The following is a 13,287-nucleotide window of genomic DNA, read 5'->3' as shown; positions in this document are numbered from 1 at the left end:
TGCCTTCCATTGAGGACCTGTATACTGCACGGGTCAAAAAAAGGGCTGTGAAAATATTTACTGACCCCTCGCATCCTGGACATAAACTGTTTCAACTCTTACCCTCTAAACGTCGCTACAGAGCACTGCACACCAAGACAACTAGACATAAGAACAGTTTTTTCCCGAATGCCATCACTCTGTTAAACAAATAATTCCCTCGATAATGTCAAACTATTTATTATATATTTATTATATAATTACTGCACCACTTTTTTCATCATTCCTATTATCCATCTCCTCCCAATTATGACTGTATGACTATAGCCTGTGCTGACATTTCATTTTATTTTATGATTTTACATTTTATGTTTTTATTACTATTGATTGTTTCCTGATTGCTTACTAGACCTATATGACAATCATTATGTGCTGTACCTTATGATTCTTGACAAATGTATTTTCTTTTATGTACACTGAGAGCATATGCACCGGAGACAAATTCCTTGTGTGTCCAATCACACTTGGCCAATAAAGATTTTATTCTATTCTATTCTATTCAGCATGTCAAACATAATAAAACATTGAGGTACACCTAAGTAAAGGTGCAGAACAGAAAAAAAAACCACCTTCTTGAATCTGGGCTCAAGAAAAGGTTAAAACCAATAAATACTATGGCAAATGTATCAAATGTTGAAAAGAACGAATAGGAACATTTTTCTCCCAGCCAGTTAGTTACATTCTTGTTACACCCGTGGTAAATATGCATCAGTTAGTTACATTCTTGTTAGTTACATTCTTGTTACACCCGTGGTAAATATGCATCATGATTGCTTCCTCAAACAGATGAATGACTGTGCAGCCAGCACAATTCCTTCCAGCATTTCTAATAGGTCCCTAGCAAAAACTGTAATAATCCAGCCCTGCTGCTCTGTAAACCCCAGACAGAAAGCTGCTGCTGGGATTTGTCTGTGGTTGCTCCACTGGGCTGCTGTAAGCCAACAAGCAAGGTCCCCTGTCCAAACTCACAGGCACTGGGAAAGCAGCCAACAGAGCTGCTAGCAACAGAACTAAGGGCTGGAACAAAATATTATGTAGCTTCTTTGCTCAGAATAATCTAATGAATCTATCAGAATCAAACTAAGCAGCCCCAAGATCAGTAGCTTTTTTTTTTTTTTGCCAATGTGGGGTTGGGGTTAAGAGCAGCAGACTCTACTCTGGAAAACCATGTTTGATTTCCCCACTCCTCCACATAAGTGGTGGGCTCTTAACCTGGTGAACCAGGTTTGTTTCTCCTGCTTCTCCATGAGAAGTCTACTGTGTGACCTTGGGCTAGTCAGTTTTCTCAGAACTTTCTCAGAACTTTCTCCCAAGTACCTCACAAATGTCTGATTTGGGGAGGGGAAGCGGTTTGTAAGCTACGTTGAGACTCCTTAAAGGTAGAAAAAAGCAGAGTATAAAAACCAACTCTTCTTGCTTGAATTCTGTGGCTACATGTTACTAAGTAGATATGAAGTTTATCGTTTGGGACTGAATTCTCTCATTTTCTCTTGCCCCTTGTCATTTTTTGTTTATGTTTATTTCAGTCTAGACTAGGATGTTGGCCAAGTCCCCACTGGGAAATTCAATCTAGATTAAACCAAGTTTGAAAATAAACTGCATCTTTTCATCAAGGTTTCAATCTCCCCAACACAGCATGTTTCCAGTGAGGACATCTAGGCCTACCTCAGATTCAAGAAATGTAACAATCCCCACTGCCACACAATTGCTTTGACGGGTCTCTTCTGATTGGCTGTCGTGCCGTGTTGGGGCAAGACCTTTTTTTGTTCTCCCGCAAAAACGTGCTGACGTTATGACGTCAGACCGTCAGCACATCTCCCCCGCCCAAGTTTCTGGTTGGTTCTCGTGCTCACAAGAACAGCACTGCACACACTGATTGGCTGTAAGGCATTTACATCACACTCCATGGCAGGAAATTTGAACCAAGATTAGACTCCCGATCCTCCCCTCCAAACTGCATCAAAGACGTGTTTTTTTTTAAAGTAGTACTTTCAAGCAGGTTCAGCAAAGAAGTGGGATAAGGGGGAGAATGTGCGCCAGAACCTAGATGAATCCTTGTTCGTTGATCAGGCTGTGGGGAGTTCTTCCTGAATCCTTGATATTTCACGTATCACGCAATTGACCGTGGGGAATCGGCCTGTATCAGGGCTGAAAGTCTAAAATCCATCCTGTGTTTTCCATACTGGCTGGCTTATGCCCTCTACAGGACAAACTTTCTTTTGCTGAAGAGTGGCTTTATGAATCATCAAAACCAAAAAAGGGAAAAAAGATGCAAGGTGACTGGTAACAGCTTTATTGTCATGTACAGTCCCTCTGTGTTTTGCTATTAAAGGTTTATCAGGGGGATGAGAGTTCTTTTTGCTAAACCTTTCCATAGCAATTGAGTTCTATTTGAATGAAACTGTAATAGCGAAATGCATAGGGGCCATATATAATAATAAAGCTGTCACCAGCCACCTTGACACTTACAGACACTTTCAGTTCACATACATTCAGGGGACTAACATGAACTAAGGTTAGGTAGCCACTTCAAATAATGAATTTGGATGCCTTAAGGGAAGTGGAAGAAAGGCTAAAGGCCCTCCTGTGAATAAGATTATTTGCCTAATAAATCCCAATAAAATGAATAGAATTTACAGAACATATTAATTTCTATCAGGCTTGCAGAGATGTTTCATGAGAATTGTACCCTTTATTAGTAGTTGGGAGGCACAACTAGATTTTCTACCTTAGGCACCAATCCCCAATATGCCTTAAAGTTGGGTTTCTACATGTTTTTTTGTTTTTAAATGATACATTACTAGCCAAGGCTCCTCCTGATATTCTGATAAATTGTGAGGATGAGATGTGGTAGAATTGTGTCCACTAAATTTCTGCCTGGCCCGTTGCTCTTGGCTTGTAGCAAATAAAATTGGCAGAATTTAGCAGGCAGTCATGCTAATCCAAAGCAAAATTCAGAAACACTTTTCATTAACATTTTTCATACTATAAAACAGCATATCAACTTGTAAATCCAGAACTCTGTCAGGTAGGATGTTAGAGCGGGACGCGAGTAAACATCCAACTTGATGAAGAATACTGGAGAACTGGAAAGCTAGCACACTGTTTTGCGCTATATCGGGTGGCCTTAAAAGTTATTCTACTTTTGTTGTTGTTGTTGTTAACGGCAATCTTAAAGACCAGCCTCTTTTGTGCTATTCAGGTCCGCCTCCCCTACTTTCAGACACACACTTAAAACTGTTGACACGGCGACAATAGCGCTTAGTAGTGGTAGGGAAACTAGCCAGCGGATTGAGCCCTGAAACGCCAAGACGCCTTTCGCTCGGTTCTGAAAAGTCTGGGAAGAAAACACTGCCGAGTTCCCGCCCCGGAACCTTTGAAGGGGAGGCGCAGAGCGGTAAGAGCGGCTGCGTTAGCAGTGACGCATGACGGTGGCGCCAAATTCGAACGCTCCCGGGCGCAGGCGCGGTGGTCCCATTGAGCCCGTGGTGGGGAGGTTCTTGCGGCTCCATTTCTTTTGCTCCTGCGGGACCGCGAAAGGGTCGTGTGGCTGCGACGATGAAGCGCACCGTGTCGCGTAATAAGCTGAAGGGCCTGGTGAGGCGGCACAAGCCTCAGCTGGGGATGGCCGCGAACATGGACTTGCTGGTGAGGGCGGAGTCGAAAGGCGGAGCCGGAGTTGGCATCCTGCTGCCTCTGCGGCTCTTCCTTTCTCCGCTTGTAGGGAGAGGTTGGCATCTTGACGGGAAGGAGGTGGCTTTGTGCTGTTGCAATTGGGAGGCTACTGAAATGGACTGCGGCGCCACGTTCCTCGTTTAGACAGTAAAACAGGCGAGGCGGGGGGGCGGGGGTGGAGTTGTGCAGATTTAGCTAAAACGGATATTGTGGCGCTTTGTGGCATCAGCCTTTAAAGACCTCAGAGAAGTCTGACCTGGGCTCAGGGCCATGAAAGTTTCTTCCACAGTAGATTAATTGGCTCAAGGTGCCACAAGACTCCAGTTACCATGCTCAGCCCGACAACATACTTATTCCTAGGTATTTGTAGTTGTTATTTGGTTGGCAGAAAGGCTGTGTGTTTAGTGTTTAGGATGCCAGAAGTTCCTATACCTATTATTCCAGCACAAAGTTTTTGGGGACTTTTTGTACTGCTCTGAAAAGGCGTGATATCTATATCCTTTTTGCCTTGATTCAGGAGGAGAGATTCCCATCCATAAGACAACAATAGTAAATAGGGTTGTGAGTACTCTGGATTCATGTGCTAAGGACGTCAACAGCGTTATAGCAAGTACTGGTGATTTTACCTCTTCCTAAGGGCATGGTTTACCAATCCTGAAGATTATTTATTAGCCTGTATGGTAGATATAAGCACACTACGCCCCTCCCCCAGCTTTAGGCTTTGTGTTAATCTGCTTGTCTTACATGTTTGTGCCAGATGTACAGTGACAAATGTCTGTGCTCAAGGCTACATGGATATCTTTGACATGGAAAGTCTATCCATTTAGGTTTGGTACAGGCTGTTTGTGGTGACTCCCTGGGGAAGGAGAAGAGGTACTCCTATAGTGTTCTGACATGGCTGCAAAGGCTCTTTATGAGAATAAGGCAGTGCTGTGAATATCCTTTTCCCAAAATCAGATTATTGGTCATTGAGACCAGGGCCCTGCAGGATCTGTTTCAGTTCCACAGGGCCTGTAAGACAGAGTTTTTCCACTGAGGATATGGCCGAGGCAGCAGTGGTTACCACCTCTGGCTTTCCCGGATTTCTGTGATTATTTATCTAATTTTAGTGGAATTTCAATATTTTATTGGCATCAATTAAACTGTAAATGTTATTTATGGTTTTAGTCTTTAAATTTTATTGTACTTATTTTTGTATGAAATTGTTGTGTATACGATTTGTTGGAAACCACTCCGAGCCAACAGGGAAGGGGCTGCATAGAAATTTAAGAAAATATAGTAAAATAAATAAAAATAAATGTAGCTTGGTAGGTCTACTGCCCCCCTCTGGAGTACAGGTGTGCTTGATACATAGAGATGTTGCACAGTCCTTCACTTTCAACACTGTGTAGCACTGGGAATATATTTCCCAGAAAGAATCTTTACTTAATCCCAAAGGCTATCTAAGGTACAGACTATGAATAAATACAGTTTCTGTTTCAGGATTTAATAAAGGGTTAAAAAATTTTTAAAGCCTGCCTCCAGTACTTGTAAATGGCATAACATGGAAATCGTTCTTTATGCAGTTCGAATGTGAAAAACTAGACTTTTGTAAAAATTCAAGCCGCTGTGTTAAAAAGTCCATTTTTTTATAGTGAACATTATTTTACTGCTGTTCCCGGCTTCAAATGTTCCCAACTTATGCACATAGAGTACCTTAATAAAAATAGAATTGGAACTGTGAGACAAACACTCCAAAGAATATATATTGTACTATCATTTTGAAATATATGTTGTTCATTAATGTAAAATATATCAGGAAGTTAGTAATTTGCCCTGTCACGCATTCATTTCTACTTGACTTTAAAATATGCATCTCTTCTTCTATGCTTGTAAGCAGAAATTTCTAGTGTACTGAAATCTCTTATTGAAATCTTTATGTAATAGAAAGGAATTCCTTTACTCATTGATACTTTCCTCCTTTTACCTCATTTATTTAGTTTAAAATGGCTCATGCAGCAACTTGAAAATTTAACACAATTAAGAACAGAATTAAAACCAAAAAGTGATTTTATTGCTAAGGTCAAGCAGATAATATAAAAATCAGCTACTTTATTAACCCAAGCACCTTTCTAAAAAGAAACAGTTTATCTTCTATTACCTTCTTGAGAAGGAAGTTGCAAAGAACTAGTCGGATTCATTGTATAATCTTCATATTTCTAGTTTTTTGTATTTCAGTGGCTCAGTTTTGTAACGATAAATAAATATAGACTTTGTGACTATCCTACTACATAGAAGGCAAGCTGTATTGCTGATGACTAACTTTTTATAGAAGTGTGGAAGATGTAGTGCAAAGGGCTGCAGTTCTCCCGCATAGAGATCCCATGGGAGTACAACTCCCAGACTCCTTTGTGAGGGTGTTGTAGGGGAGGCCTCCAGAGATTGGAGCAGCAGCCCGGCTGAGTGGGGAAGTACAAAGGGGAGCTCAGAAGGGGCAGCCATGGGGCACCAATAGTCCTTATGAGGAGGCAGCACAGCTGGGCGACCGTGGGATCGCTGAGCAACCTGGTGTTGGGGTGGCAGGTAGGGAGCCCTTCATGGAGTGGAGGCAGTGACAGTGGAGGGGAGGCAGTGACAACTGTCACTGGGAAGGAGAAGGCACAGGCAGCTGCAGTGGGGGGACAAGAGGAAGTGGGGTGGCCCTAGTGATGGCACAAGAAACAGAAATAGCAAAAGGGAGCTTGAGTGGGAAGAGCAGCTGCTTAACATCCACAGAAGGGCAGGGAGGCAGACATGTGAGGGGGAAATGGGGGGAGCTGCCAGATGCCCTGTGGAAAGTTTGTATGCAACCCATGAAAGGATCAGTTGTTCTCATATTGTTTGTCCTCTCCCAACATCAAGTTACATGATCCCGTAACATGGAGATAGGAATTTGTTATAGAGTACATTGGGTGACTGAGCGCCGTCATTTACAGTTTTCTAGAGCTTACTGTATTTTTATGCACAACAACAGTACTCCAGATGAGATCTAAGTAGCACTGAGTACTATGGAACTATTTTTTTCTTATTACTTGTATGCTGTATCTCTGTTTATACAACCAGACATCACAATATTCTGTGGTATCACGCTGATGACTTGCATTCTGCTTGTGATCAGCTGCAGTTTCTTCACATGTACTACTGGTAAGCCAGGTCTTCTGTTACTCCATGCTTGTGTGTCTGTGAATGTATGTGTTTTTGCCTAAATTCCTATCTTTTTGTTTTGCTAGTTTCTGTTGAACTTCATTTTGTTAGTTTCAGCTCAGCATTTCAGTCTAGTTGTCTGCATATATGGTAATGCTTTCATAGACCCTTTCACTCAAGTTGTTGGTAAAAATGTTGAAGATCACCAACCCAAGACAGAAACTTTGAGTACCCCAAGTCAAGGTCTGCTGCCAGATAAATGAAATACTGCTGATAAGCATTTTTGAATGTGGTTCTCCAACCAGCTTAAATCCATCTGAGGGTGGATCTAGCTGACATTTAACTGGTTTGCTAATCTAAATATCATGTGATTTAAAGGAAGGCAATAGTGTTTGTCTGGCAGTATTTGTTCTTAATAAATGTGTGCTAGCTTCTCATTTTCAAGGTGCTTTTCAAGCTCAATGGTTTTTTAGGCTCATGTTATTCAGTGGGGCTTTCTCCCAGGCAAGGGCCCTTAGTGTTGCAGCCATAACATAGTAACTTCTGAGAGCATCTCTTTCAGTTACTTAATGATGAATCTTTTTTTCTTTCCTTGCCACTTTTAACTCTTGAGATTTTGATGGTGGAGTGTTATGTTTGAAATGACAGATACATTGTCCAAATAGGAAGGGTAAATATTAAGAAACAGGGCTGATTGAATAATATTTATATTTCGTGACAAATGTGAATGTTGATATTGTAGAAGTGAGGAAGTTATCACTGGAATTACTCAGAAATTAGTCATATTTAGATATTTACAAGTGGGCATCCCATTCTATCCAACTTTGCTGCCTCCCCACTCTCCCATTCCCCCCGCCCCATTTTCTGTCTGGGAAGGAAGCAATGGTGGGGATGGCAGTGGTGGCACCAACAGCAGTAGTCCCTCTCCCTCCCCTGCATGCAGTTCCACTGCCAGAGAGACTGTGATGGCCAGCCTGGTTGCAAAGGCAATTCCTCTCTCCACCCACAGGACTGCTGCAGATAAAGCTCTGATGGCAGGCTTGACAGTGACAGTTGCACTGTTCCCTCCCCACTTGAAGTCCCAGTCCTGGACAAAAGTGACAGTAAGCTTGGATGCAATGGTAGTTCCACCCCCTTCCCCCACCCCAGCACTGCTGCTGAAGAGGCAGAACTGGCTGTGGTGGCAGTAATACCATCCACAGGTTTCATTCCTCCTGCTCCTCCTCCTCCTCCTCAAGTGCTGCTACCAGCATTCTAGCCTGTAAAGTTGCTGATGATGAGCGGTGAGGCAAGTGGTGTCAGGTATTGATGGTTTTTGCAGCTGCCCCTCGCCCCCCGCTTCTTCTTTCTGTAGTCTCTAGTCTGAAATGTTAAGTATCCACAGATGGACCATAGTTGATTTGGAGTATATCAGTGGTGGGATTCAGCAGGTTCGCACCTCTTCGGCAGAACTGGTTGTTAAAATGGTGCTTGTAAACAATCAGTTGTTAAATTATTTGAATCCCACCACCGGAACCGGCTGTTAAATTATTTGAATCCCACCGCTGGAGTATATGGTTCATTTGAAAATATGTACAAATTGAGAAGTGGCGCAAGAATTTATGGGTTTTTTAAAGCAGTTTGTTGGGAGCTTTCTTTAGTTTTGTAACAGTGGTGCTACCTCTGCTTCCTTAAAGGTACATTTGAACTTCTTATTGTTTCTGCATCGATTAGCTGAAGAAACCCGGACTAAGGCTATTGCAGACAAGAGCAAAACCATTAAATATGAACATGTTCTGACTTCAGCAAAGGTAATACTTAGAAACTGAAATTTCCTGCTGTATATGTGACACTGAATGGCATAGGTATTTCTATTAAATGTCAAGGTCTTATTGAACGATTAATTGTACAATGAACTACATTTTACTTTACAAATAAAACATTAATTGTGTGGCCAGGTCACTTAATTTAGAAAAATCAAGCTTTGTCGGTCTTTTTATGATATTGTCATAAAAGTGTTAATATGTAGTCACTCACACAATGCAAATAGTCAAATTTTATTAGTTAACCAAACAAATTATTACACTAAAATAACATTGCAGAATACTGCAAAGGATATTACACAGGTGTCATATTAGAGGTAAGCGCCTGTTTCATATTTACATTTTACTTTCATAAGTCTGGAAGCTTCTTAAACTTTTATAAGAAACAGTAGTTCTGCCGACATTCACAAGCACTCATACGCACAGGATTGCAGGACCATACACTCAGAGCGATAGAGCCTACATGTGTACAGTTTGTGTATACATAAAGCAGTGTACCATGTGAATGTTCTAGCATAGTCATGAGCCAAAGTCAAGCCAGCTTGTTTCTTTCCCACTCTGTGCATGTTGACCTTGTTTCTTCCCCACAGTAGGCATGTTGATATGTTTCATGTACATATGGGTACTCTTGTACTTATACATGTAGTCACAATATATATTGTGGGACAAATTATTAAAGGGTGGAGTCGGTACATTCAGTCATCGGTGGGAGATGAGATCAGCACATGAACAACACAATCCAGATGTATGGGGCTCTTTTCAGTGGCCAGAGATGGTGCAGTAAAGGTGGCGCCATGCCACTCGAATGGAGCTCCAGGCGCTGTAGCAAACAGCGGCGCAAAAAACCCCTGCTGCCTCCCAGAATGCTTTGTAGAAAATAATTATTTGTGCCGTGTGTTCTCTCTTCTCTCTCTGATACACCTCTGAAGATGCCGGCCACAGATGTAGGCCAAATGTTAAGAACAAGATCTACCAGACCATGGCCAAACAGCCTGGAAAACCCACAACAACCACTTCCTGATTATAATTATATGATATTTTAATGGTATCTTATTTTCTGTACACCATCCAGAGCCCTTCGGGGGTGGGCGGTATAAGTTTAACAAACAAATAAATAAATATAGCCTCCTGTTCTTACCTGGATGGGGGTTTCAGCCCTCTGTAGAGCAACTGTGTCTTCTGCTCATAGTAGTATATAAATAATCCAAAGAGTTAGCATGTCCTGTGGCTAGGATATGTTCAGTAAAACTCTGATAGACCTGTATGCAGTATCACAAATTGCCTCTGAACGCCTCCTTAGTTTCAGAATGGCTTGGCATGGGGAAGGTTACTGAATTCTGCTGTTCAACAAATATAAGCACAAAAGGGTGCTTAAATATGTAGAATTAATGTATTGTCGAAGGCTTTCACGGCCGGAATCACTTGGGTGCTGTGTGGTTTCCGGGCTGTATGGCCGTGTTCTAGCAGCATTCTCTCCTGACGTTTCGCCTGCATCTGTGGCTGGCATCTTCAGAGGATCCTCTGAAGATGCCAGCCACAGATGCAGGCGAAACGTCAGGAGCCCCACCCCCCCCCCCCCCCCCCCCCCCCCCCCCACCCCCCCCCCCCCCCACCCCCCCCCCCCCCCACCCCCCCCCCCCCCCACCCCCCCCCCCCCCCACCCCCCCCCCCCCCCACCCCCCCCCCCCCCCACCCCCCCCCCCCCCCACCCCCCCCCCCCCCCACCCCCCCCCCCCCCCACCCCCCCCCCCCCCCACCCCCCCCCCCCCCCACCCCCCCCCCCCCCCACCCCCCCCCCCCCCCACCCCCCCCCCCCCCCACCCCCCCCCCCCCCCACCCCCCCCCCCCCCCACCCCCCCCCCCCCCCACCCCCCCCCCCCCCCACCCCCCCCCCCCCCCACCCCCCCCCCCCCCCACCCCCCCCCCCCCCCACCCCCCCCCCCCCCCACCCCCCCCCCCCCCCACCCCCCCCCCCCCCCACCCCCCCCCCCCCCCACCCCCCCCCCCCCCCACCCCCCCCCCCCCCCACCCCCCCCCCCCCCCACCCCCCCCCCCCCCCACCCCCCCCCCCCCCCACCCCCCCCCCCCCCCACCCCCCCCCCCCCCCACCCCCCCCCCCCCCCACCCCCCCCCCCCCCCACCCCCCCCCCCCCCCACCCCCCCCCCCCCCCACCCCCCCCCCCCCCCACCCCCCCCCCCCCCCACCCCCCCCCCCCCCCACCCCCCCCCCCCCCCACCCCCCCCCCCCCCCACCCCCCCCCCCCCCCACCCCCCCCCCCCCCCACCCCCCCCCCCCCCCACCCCCCCCCCCCCCCACCCCCCCCCCCCCCCACCCCCCCCCCCCCCCACCCCCCCCCCCCCCCACCCCCCCCCCCCCCCACCCCCCCCCCCCCCCACCCCCCCCCCCCCCCACCCCCCCCCCCCCCCACCCCCCCCCCCCCCCACCCCCCCCCCCCCCCACCCCCCCCCCCCCCCACCCCCCCCCCCCCCCACCCCCCCCCCCCCCCACCCCCCCCCCCCCCCACCCCCCCCCCCCCCCACCCCCCCCCCCCCCCACCCCCCCCCCCCCCCACCCCCCCCCCCCCCCACCCCCCCCCCCCCCCACCCCCCCCCCCCCCCACCCCCCCCCCCCCCCACCCCCCCCCCCCCCCACCCCCCCCCCCCCCCACCCCCCCCCCCCCCCACCCCCCCCCCCCCCCACCCCCCCCCCCCCCCACCCCCCCCCCCCCCCACCCCCCCCCCCCCCCACCCCCCCCCCCCCCCACCCCCCCCCCCCCCCACCCCCCCCCCCCCCCACCCCCCCCCCCCCCCACCCCCCCCCCCCCCCACCCCCCCCCCCCCCCACCCCCCCCCCCCCCCACCCCCCCCCCCCCCCACCCCCCCCCCCCCCCACCCCCCCCCCCCCCCACCCCCCCCCCCCCCCACCCCCCCCCCCCCCCACCCCCCCCCCCCCCCACCCCCCCCCCCCCCCACCCCCCCCCCCCCCCACCCCCCCCCCCCCCCACCCCCCCCCCCCCCCACCCCCCCCCCCCCCCACCCCCCCCCCCCCCCACCCCCCCCCCCCCCCACCCCCCCCCCCCCCCACCCCCCCCCCCCCCCACCCCCCCCCCCCCCCACCCCCCCCCCCCCCCACCCCCCCCCCCCCCCACCCCCCCCCCCCCCCACCCCCCCCCCCCCCCACCCCCCCCCCCCCCCACCCCCCCCCCCCCCCACCCCCCCCCCCCCCCACCCCCCCCCCCCCCCACCCCCCCCCCCCCCCACCCCCCCCCCCCCCCACCCCCCCCCCCCCCCACCCCCCCCCCCCCCCACCCCCCCCCCCCCCCACCCCCCCCCCCCCCCACCCCCCCCCCCCCCCACCCCCCCCCCCCCCCACCCCCCCCCCCCCCCACCCCCCCCCCCCCCCACCCCCCCCCCCCCCCACCCCCCCCCCCCCCCACCCCCCCCCCCCCCCACCCCCCCCCCCCCCCACCCCCCCCCCCCCCCACCCCCCCCCCCCCCCACCCCCCCCCCCCCCCACCCCCCCCCCCCCCCACCCCCCCCCCCCCCCACCCCCCCCCCCCCCCACCCCCCCCCCCCCCCACCCCCCCCCCCCCCCACCCCCCCCCCCCCCCACCCCCCCCCCCCCCCACCCCCCCCCCCCCCCACCCCCCCCCCCCCCCACCCCCCCCCCCCCCCACCCCCCCCCCCCCCCACCCCCCCCCCCCCCCACCCCCCCCCCCCCCCACCCCCCCCCCCCCCCACCCCCCCCCCCCCCCACCCCCCCCCCCCCCCACCCCCCCCCCCCCCCACCCCCCCCCCCCCCCACCCCCCCCCCCCCCCACCCCCCCCCCCCCCCACCCCCCCCCCCCCCCACCCCCCCCCCCCCCCACCCCCCCCCCCCCCCACCCCCCCCCCCCCCCACCCCCCCCCCCCCCCACCCCCCCCCCCCCCCACCCCCCCCCCCCCCCACCCCCCCCCCCCCCCACCCCCCCCCCCCCCCACCCCCCCCCCCCCCCACCCCCCCCCCCCCCCACCCCCCCCCCCCCCCACCCCCCCCCCCCCCCACCCCCCCCCCCCCCCACCCCCCCCCCCCCCCACCCCCCCCCCCCCCCACCCCCCCCCCCCCCCACCCCCCCCCCCCCCCACCCCCCCCCCCCCCCACCCCCCCCCCCCCCCACCCCCCCCCCCCCCCACCCCCCCCCCCCCCCACCCCCCCCCCCCCCCACCCCCCCCCCCCCCCACCCCCCCCCCCCCCCACCCCCCCCCCCCCCCACCCCCCCCCCCCCCCACCCCCCCCCCCCCCCACCCCCCCCCCCCCCCACCCCCCCCCCCCCCCACCCCCCCCCCCCCCCACCCCCCCCCCCCCCCACCCCCCCCCCCCCCCACCCCCCCCCCCCCCCACCCCCCCCCCCCCCCACCCCCCCCCCCCCCCACCCCCCCCCCCCCCCACCCCCCCCCCCCCCCACCCCCCCCCCCCCCCACCCCCCCCCCCCCCCACCCCCCCCCCCCCCCACCCCCCCCCCCCCCCACCCCCCCCCCCCCCCACCCCCCCCCCCCCCCACCCCCCCCCCCCCCCACCCCCCCCCCCCCCCACCCCCCCCCCCCCCCACCCCCCCCCCCCCCCACCCCC

At 53.9% G+C, this 13,287-nt stretch overlaps 2 protein-coding genes across 2 annotated transcripts; both read left to right on the top strand.

Moving 5' to 3' along the window:
- The first annotated feature begins 3,490 nt into the window (after positions 1 to 3,490).
- CENPW (centromere protein W) lies at positions 3,491 to 8,684 on the top strand. The gene is made up of 2 exons (XM_048505567.1): positions 3,491 to 3,687; positions 8,553 to 8,684. The coding sequence occupies exons 1-2, from the start codon at positions 3,598 to 3,600 to the stop codon at positions 8,682 to 8,684; spliced, it is 222 nt and encodes a 73-aa protein (XP_048361524.1). The 5' UTR covers positions 3,491 to 3,597.
- A 1,553-nt stretch (positions 8,685 to 10,237) lies between these two features.
- Positions 10,238 to 11,281, top strand: LOC125438446 (basic proline-rich protein-like; the record flags this gene model as incomplete). The annotated part of the gene is made up of 1 exon (XM_048506891.1): positions 10,238 to 11,281. A coding segment is annotated over one exon (1,044 nt), but the record flags the coding sequence as incomplete, so codon positions are not given.
- Positions 11,282 to 13,287: the final 2,006 nt, after the last annotated feature.

Source organism: Sphaerodactylus townsendi, linkage group LG01, assembly GCF_021028975.2.
Source record: "Sphaerodactylus townsendi isolate TG3544 linkage group LG01, MPM_Stown_v2.3, whole genome shotgun sequence".
Classification (NCBI taxonomy): domain Eukaryota; kingdom Metazoa; phylum Chordata; class Lepidosauria; order Squamata; family Sphaerodactylidae; genus Sphaerodactylus; species Sphaerodactylus townsendi.
This window is presented reverse-complemented; position numbering and strand designations above follow the sequence as displayed.